This window comes from Cryptomeria japonica, chromosome 9 (assembly GCF_030272615.1).
Source record: "Cryptomeria japonica chromosome 9, Sugi_1.0, whole genome shotgun sequence".
Lineage (NCBI taxonomy): Eukaryota > Viridiplantae > Streptophyta > Pinopsida > Cupressales > Cupressaceae > Cryptomeria > Cryptomeria japonica.
This window is the reverse complement of record NC_081413.1, coordinates 462,754,213-462,763,493: the sequence shown is the minus strand read 5'-3', so window position 1 is coordinate 462,763,493 and position 9,281 is coordinate 462,754,213. Positions and strand designations below refer to the sequence as shown.

The following is a 9,281-nucleotide window of genomic DNA, read 5'->3' as shown; positions in this document are numbered from 1 at the left end:
ATGTAGATGGTGATACAAATGAGCTAGTAGATAGCCCCCCCAAGAAAACTATTTACTCTAAGTCAGCGTCATCTACATATCCATACCCCATCCAATGGATATGTCATGGGTCATCCAAACTAGACAAATATAGCTGCTAATAACCTTGCCAATGATTGTTGCTTGAATCAATTTGGCCAAACCACACTCATACATGTCATCCCAACTATCATCACTACCTCGGACCTCTTGGTCCTTATAGTCAAAAAATTGGTGTAAAGCATCCACATCACCACACTCTCTATCATAAACTACCAACTCTTTATGAATTAGGATATGCAAAATACAATAGACATCCTTGAGTGTAACAAACATCTCACCTATCGATAAGTGGAATGTACAGTACTCATACCATCTCTTAGCCAATGAAGATAGAAAACTAGGATTCATCTGAATCTAAGGCAAGAATGTCAAATTACATAGTCCCAATACTAATAACATGAGATGGTCATCCTCTATCAGTTGTGGCCTCAACCTATCAATCCATGGAAATATCTCAAGAGAATCTAAGGGTGCTAAATTAGTCTTCAATCACAAAAGCAATCACATTAGTGCTAAGCTCTTCCAACTTCATTCAAACTTTATATCGTGACTTCATCAGTCATTGCACAATCTATTTTGTTGGGATAATTATCACATTTCATCAATCTGACTACCTATCCTACTAGACGCTTGTGTTTATCATGGTGGCATCATGTTGTCCCTATTTTGACCATATATGCACTAATGTTTATCACATATGTGTTGCAAAACCAAAATGCACTTTGACTATGCATAAATGCATTTAGATACATATACATGTCACTATTGCATGCATATGTGTTAAGAAACCACATACATAGTTATACCTAGCATATATGTACATGCAACATAAACATGTCATTGTTTGACACATATGTGCTTTCGTGGACCCTATATGTATTTTCAGCATAAATACACTTATTTAGACCATAGACGTGCTAAGACCTAATGCCTACACATTTTTTATATTTTTCCTATTGTGTTTTGGGCAACCTACTTCTTAGACCTACTTATGATGCCATAAATGCACGAAATAAGAAAGGCATGTACTTACCACCTCCCCATACTCCTCTAGTTCCTCGTGCCATTGGACCCACTCAAATCTATGGAATCACTTTGCCATAGCTCCACATCTATTTTTTCTCACTCTCCTTCACTCTATTCGTTTATCAATGAAAGTGATGGATGCAAATGATGTGGTCCTTATCCAACCCTCCTATTTATAGGTTTGGTAACCCTAAGTGCCTATGTTGATCCCTCGTAGTCGTCATGATCTCCTAAGACACCATTTTTACCTATTCTTGGCCTTTTTCACCTACCTATCCCTCTGCTTGGTCTATCCTATCCTTTTTCCTTATGAAGAGATTGCTTGAATTTTTCATAAATTTTTCACCCAATCTCTTGAGGGGGCATGTCGTCTTCCTTACCAAGGGCAACCTATCGTATCAATGTATTATTTTTCTTTGAAATAATGTGACAAGCTACATAGTCTCAAAGTAGAGCAAAATGTAGATACCTTAAATTGTCCTAGCCTAATTTATTTAATTAATTCACTAATCCTCTTCTAGCCTTTCTCCATTTAAATAAATATTTTTATTTATTTATTTAAAATATCCTTTGTCTAAATTAAATAAATATTTTAATTTATATAATTGGTCCCACCTCTTCTATTAATTAAATAAATCTTTATTTAATTAATTAATTCATTAGTGTTTTCCCTCCATGACACTTGTCATTCATCTCTTAATTTACCTTTAACCACCTCTCTAATATTTTTCTATTTTCTATACCTACCCTCTAATTTGAGTTGACCATTTATCCCTCCACCTCTTAATCCTACCCCCTATTTCTAGGGTGTCCTCTATAAAAGAGACCTCTTCCTCTCTCTTTCCATAAGGAGAAAGTGGCTAAGTACCTACACTCTGTCGAATTGCATACTCAAGCACATCCATTCTCTATTAAGCTCTTGCGCGCACCTAAAATCTGAGAGCAAAAATACATCAAGCAAGATCAATGGAGATAGGGCAACAATTAAGAGAAGCCCTTGGGGCATGCTAATGGTATAATATTCTTTTATTTTATTTTCTTGTGCGATTTTAGGTTCTTCATTAGTTTTATGCTAGATTCCATTATAGAACTAGTATTTTAGTGGTTGGTTCCCTTAGGTTTTACAATACTTATGTTATCCAAATCTTGCATAAATAGTGACAACTAAGCTATTTTAAGTAAACTGAACATGTGTTAATAATTGTTGACCAATAACTAGCTAGGAAATGTCCTTATTCACAACAATACCCCCCCTTAACTGCAACTTAGGCAGAAAAGTTATTATGAAAATGATGCAAGACTTTTGTGTGAATGCAATATACGAATCTTGGCAACTAGGCCATGTTATGTACTCATGCACAACTAATCATACAACTAATCTCTCACAAATAGAGAAAAGGAGAAAACCTCATGGGACAAAACTCCTTTGCAAAAAGAGATATGCAAATGCAAAAATATACAAGTTAAGAATGAATTGATATATGGAGGTCTCATATTAATACTCCCCAAGAACTACATCAATCATGAAAAGACAAATGATGTCTCGCCCATTTGAGGGAAAATGAGAGACTATATAACCCCCCATAATGAATAAACACCAACAAGAATGACAAGTGGTTGAAGGAAAACACATGATCCAATGCTTTCAAACCACTTGTCTCCCCTTAGGAAGAAACAAAACCATATATAGATGCAAGGATGCTTCCCATTATAGATATGCAATGATAGATGGATGCATGAAGAATGAAGATGATGTCTCTAAAAACTGCCCATGTGTCTCCTTGTCCATGAAAGATGATGATGTCACACTCCAATCAGGTACATACCCATACAAACAAGAAAGTGAAAATCTCAAACTATATGAAAAATGATATTGATAAAGAAGAAACAAAAATGTTACACAACTTGAATAACTATTGCAACTCATATTTTTCCTTTCTGAATAACTCAATCCTTAAATCTGCCATAATATACAAGAACACAAAAGGATGGAGTGCAAGAGATACCCCTCAGAGGTGATAATTTTACAACTCCCAAATGTCACATTTGCCAAATGAATCAATTATTACAACTATAAAAAATCTGACAAATAGCTTATTAGCTAAAATAGAAGCACCTGATCAGACAAGAATAGCTGGTAGGTGGGCTTGCAAGTGTAGTTGATTACAATTGATCAGCGTTGGAAGGTGCTGGCACAAATCTCTCCACCTATGATGTCGCCACAAATTGTCCACCTTATAATTCATAGCCTTTTGAAAAAATCTCAGGTCCAATCAAAAGAAATACTGTCGCAACCAATGGAGGAAAATTATTGTAACTATAGGATGGAAATTGATATTCTGCCAATAGATGGTCTTCCTAATGCAATGAATAAATGTGAAAACATGGTGAACGAGAAAAAGCATCACACCAACTATTGCATGCAAAAAAAAATTGCTTCACCCAATAATATCACCAAACCAAAAAAGCCTCGGGCCTAGTATATATATGTGGGAGATGGAGTATAAATATGCAACTCCAATGTAGCGTATTTGATTAAAATGACTCTTTAAAAAACTATGACTTAAGATACATATCACAGGCACCAAAAATGTTGAACTCGGCCAAACAATAGAAATGCCAAGAAAAATGAATGTTACAGCTAGAAAAAAGATAGTCATTGCCCAAAATACGGATAGGAAATAAAATGTATGTAAAGTGCCACACAAATCTTACCAACACTAGGTAAGATAATATCACTGGTGAATATATCGATGTCGACTTGGATAGGAAGGTATTACAGGAAGAATATTGCTGGGAATAGAATAATATTGCCACAATTGTTACAACAGATTGAACGAAGGCAACTTCTAAATGTTTTTAGAATATTCAATGCCAAGAGAATGTCGAATCTGCAAACAAGGATATGGGTAGATGTGTATCAGATCTCAATTGTTTACTCAAATTCTGAATGGGAAGGCAATTGGATTGGACCAGCTTTGATATCATGTTGAAAAAATTAGATGTTCAAAATGAAGTTGGTCAAGCTTCACAATCAAGTAATAACCAACCACACACAAAGAGAATGCTGCAGTTGAGTAATGAAGACCAAAAGAGATCAAGAAGCAATGGTCAAATGAATAATGAATTGATGATCAATTGATATGATACAATGTACAAATGAACTTGCTTATATAGACAAGTGAGGAAGGAGTAGGTATAACTACCTATGAAAAAATTAAATGTAAGATGCCGACTCATTTCTGTCTAGAATGACACCTAAGATAACTAACAAAAACAATATTAAATAATTGTGTCATGTGACAACTAAGCTATCCTAAGTAAACATAACATGTATGAATAGGTGTTAACCAATAACTAGATGGGAAATGTCCTTATTCACACCAACTATTTTGTTATGATTATTAGTTTTGAAGAAGGTAGTAATGGCATGTATGCCATTTTTGTTGATAATAATACTAGCCTATGTTCCTCTCATGATAATAATAATTGATCTTATTCAATACTAATAGTTTATTAGGATTTTGTTGGTTTTTTTTTCTTTGTTGCTATGACTTGTTGTGAGGCTTATTTGGTTCACTACTTTATCTATAGTTCTATTGTAGTAATTTGGGATCGGGGCCCTTTCCTACTTAATCTATCAAAAATAATTGTCATTAACCACATTATGTTTCTCTTTGATGAAAGCATTCAATAACATGTTGCTAGACTTCATTCTATCATCACAACTCTAGTGAGATTTCATGTCAATGGTTCCATAGTTGAGGTAATATTTGTCGATTTAGCATTTCTATTACTATTGAGCCTTTTTCCTCCCTAGGACACACACTATTTTTCATCATCATAGCTATTGTGGAGGTAAGACCACCAATACAAGGTTTGACTTAGGAAAGACACTATACAACATAACCCTTCTTCCCCATGTTCTATGTGTGTAGGTTTAGATTTGACACCCAAGGTAATATAGGAGCATAGCGAAGACTATTACAGGTTGCGATAGATTTTGAATAGTAAAAAAAAATCGGACTATATCATCGGGTACCCTTGTCTTACTATTCTGGGTTAAAATTTTGGGAGACAACATTTTAGAGTCTCCTGACTACCTTTCTATTCATCTTGGTCAGATTCAAACGCCTTAAAAATTGGATGCCCTACTCTCATGTCTGACATTTTTGGCTTCAATTTTTAGATCAAGGCTCGTCTTTGTATCTATGTCCTAGATCTAGCTTGTTTTGTCTATCTTTTTAAAATTTATTATTTATTGTTGAAAATACTCATTTGTCTATAATAACATAGATCACATACACACACTTCACAAATCTCAATTCTTTTGCAACAAAGGGGAAAAATCTAAGTGTTTAGCTCTCCTATTAGGACTATAGATAAAAATACTCATCTTCTAGTGTTATAATAGCCCATTGAGCTCTTTAGGTTGCATTAATTTATAAGATGTCAATTTTGTATGTTTAAATGCATAATCTAATAAAAATGATATGTATGGGATACTTGGTAAAAATGGGGAGATATTTTAATTATACTAGGGGGTTACCAAATACATAAATTTGAGGTGAAGAAATGAAATTAGGATTGTCTATTTGTACCGTATGCATGCATGTTCTATGCCATCACTTTAAAAATTTAATTGTATTGGCTACAAATAGAGTGAAAGTAAATAGAGCCTATGGTGTTTGTGATATTTTAGATGTATGATGACATAATGGAGCACGAGATACCTTGTAATCTTCAAAGAAGTTAAATGCTCATGGGCTTTAGTACTAGTATGATACGTTTAATCAAATTTGAATGAGATTTCCCTTGACTATATTGATTTAATCTATTAAAGTGTGATACTTGAGCGATGAATTCAATCCCTAAGTGGAGTAGTTGTAAGAAAGTCAACTCCTAAGCCTTTCAACTAGTCATTATATTTAACTACAAGGGTAGAATATCTACTTGCCACATTTTAGAATTATATTTAAAGATGAATCATAATTCATTTCAAAGAAACTAAAAATCATCTAAGAGTCACATAGGATTATCATTTGAGCATTAACAAAATGTTAGCATTGTATAATCTTGAATCATGTCATAGGATCATTCTATTGAGTCATTGAATCTACATCTTACGGGCTTGTCATAAGAAAAGTATATTTTCTTATGAAGCTCCTCAAAAGTGTCTATCAAAACCACCATTTGTATCATAAATCCAAATATCTAGATGTGTTTTCATTTGAAAGTGCATGTGAATCTTAGTCACTGAGTTCAATTTTTTGGGTCCAAATTGATTTTTGTGCATGAGTAAATAAATAAATTGTGAATATTTATTTTACGATACAAAGACTTAACCTTTCAAAATTTTAGAACCCAATTCTTATTATTTTTTCTAGTTTTTACACTTAAAAAATAAGCAACTCTGTGTTATGACTCAAAAATTATGATGAAAATTGTGAAAAGCTAATTATGAATCATAAAAATTTGCTAAGTATTTTAATTTCTTTTAACTTTTGATTTTCTATTTTTTAAAAAATATTTCACACCTCTAAGTTATACTAAATGAATTATATTGTCTATCATATTTATCAAAACTAATTACAATAATTAATTTACACGCAATAAAAATGAAAAAGATTATTTTAGTCACAAAAGTGGCGAGATGTGATGGTGGATGCCTAATTGCTTATGAACCTACAACAAATACATGTGATGCTTAATTGCAATTATAAAGGTCATATTTGACTCCATACAAATGAGTTTTGTATTGTTAATGTAAGCACAATGTAATTTACTCATTCAATAATGTACTGAAACTATTAGCCATTTAATATTTCATTACATTTATGATACATGCAGTAGACTTTACTTGAAAATTAAACTATTCAACAACCAAACATTCAATAACGACTTTAAACCTCACCCACACTTTAAAAAGATAAATAATTTCGCTATTTTTATAAATAACTGTCTCATTCAAATAATTAAACGACACATCCAATAGTCAACTAGATTTATATATTTTAAAGTTAAGTGGATATGGATGCCAATCAGATATTATCGATGATATACCATTAAAAAGCTTCGCCACATTGTCCATTTGATTTTTTTTAACACCACCACCATCAAACAAACCCCTAAAGAAACGTTTCAGTCACCAAATTCCTGTAGGCAGAACATGGGTGGACAGATCCTTTGGCTTACCGAGTCATACATTGCAAACGAAATCTGACTGGACTTGTCTATACAGCCTGAATTGTCCGAAAAATTGTTTGGTTTTTTTATTTTTAATTTTTTTTCCTTGCTTGTCTTTGTATATGACAGCAACCATTACAGGGAACCTGAAATAACGGCAAATACACCGTGCCAGTGGTTCATCGTGCAGATATTTAAAATATAGGTAATACTAATCAAACAGCCTTTTTTGAGAAAATATTCATAATATATTGGATTCGTAGAAAAAATCGCCTGTGTGTCACCATCAAGCATCAACTAAGTCCCGAAGAACGCTCTAAGTCAGCTTGACAAATGCGAGATCTAGTAACGTAACATTTCTTCACGTTAGTTTTTTGCATGGGAAGTTGTATAAATAGGAGGTGGGATTACACGTTGTTATGTGCTCAATTGGGAGAAACGGAAGAAGATAAAAGATAAAGATGGCGAGCACTTCCATAATTGTTTCGTTACTGCTTGCACTTTTGTGTGTGTGTGGGTGTGAGGGATCGGGTTTGAGGCATCATTTCTACAAGAAGAGCTGCCCATCGGCTGAGGCCACAGTTGAGCATGTCGTCAAGAAATACATAGCCAAAGATCGAACCCTTGCGGCTCCTCTCCTACGAATGAATTTCCATGATTGTTTTGTTCGAGTCAGTACTACATTACTACCCAATTAGTTTATGTTATATTCTCTCTACTTAAATGGTTTGCATTGTCTGAATTCAATTCGTTTTGGTTTGCCTAGGGCTGCGATGGGTCAGTGCTTCTGAATTCCACAGCGAACAACTCAGCAGAGAAAGCCGCCATTCCAAATCTGAGCCTGCGTGGTTATGAAGTGATTGACGCTACGAAAGAAGAATTAGAGAAGAAATGTCCAGGCGTCGTTTCCTGTGCTGACATTCTCGCACTGGTTGCACGAGATGCTGTCCTTGAGGGGGTAATAAATAATAATGTGTTATAATATAAGAGAATACCTTGTTTTATAACAGTGTCTATGGAGTTATCTATCACATTTAATGTGAATATCAAGTTAATTTTTGAAGTTTGTGTACAGAGTGGAGGTCCATTTTGGCGTGTGAGAACAGGGCGTAGGGATGGAGTGATATCTCGACAGAACGAGGTCTTGACTAATCTTCCGCCACCCTTTTTTAACTTTTCACAACTCCAAGCTTCTTTTGCAAGAAAAGGGTTAAGCGTCAAGGACCTTGTTGTTCTCTCAGGTATGTAACAAAACAATTATGTCTCAAATACTAAATTACTCATCAATAACAATCTATAATTCATAATCATAAAATTATATTTTATGTGAATACTAATAGGTGGGCATAGCATTGGAAGAGGTCACTGCCCTGGATTCAGCAACAGGCTGTACAACTTCACAGGGAAAGGAGACATGGACCCTTCACTGGACTCCACCTATGCCAAATTTTTGAAGAAGCAATGCACTAGTCTGGCAGACACCACCACCTCTGTAGAAATGGATCCCCACAGCTCACTCTCTCTGGATAGCCATTACTTCACTACTCTTGAAGCAAACAGGGGCCTCTTCCAGTCTGATGCTGCTCTTCTCACAAATTCTGTTGCCAAAAAGCTTGTTGATCATCAGGTGAACAAAAAGAGATTCTTCAGAAACTTCAAGCATTCCATGCAAAAGATGTCGGAAATTGAAGTTTTGACTGGAAACGACGGGCAAATCAGACGCCACTGTGCTTTCATAAACTAAATTTTTTAAACGTTGATGAAGAGAGCCCTTTCAATAAATTGGCGCAATGGTAGGCCTGAATTATTCAGTTAAAGATTAATTGATCAATAACGATCATGGAATGTAGTGTTCTATAAGCTAGGCTCCGAGTATTTATGGCTTGTTAGCGAAATATTTCAATTTGATTGATTCCTTTGATAATAAAGAACAGATAAAGATCTCGATTGTTTTTCTACTGTGCATTACTATTGTTTATAATCTGTTC

The 9,281-nt window shown here is 34.3% G+C and overlaps 1 protein-coding gene across 1 annotated transcript; it reads left to right on the top strand.

Moving 5' to 3' along the window:
• The first annotated feature begins 7,754 nt into the window (after positions 1 to 7,754).
• On the top strand, positions 7,755 to 9,037 carry LOC131071644 (peroxidase 27-like). Its single transcript, XM_058007574.1, has 4 exons — positions 7,755 to 7,964; positions 8,060 to 8,251; positions 8,369 to 8,534; positions 8,634 to 9,037. The coding sequence occupies exons 1-4, from the start codon at positions 7,755 to 7,757 to the stop codon at positions 9,035 to 9,037; spliced, it is 972 nt and encodes a 323-aa protein (XP_057863557.1).
• Positions 9,038 to 9,281: the final 244 nt, after the last annotated feature.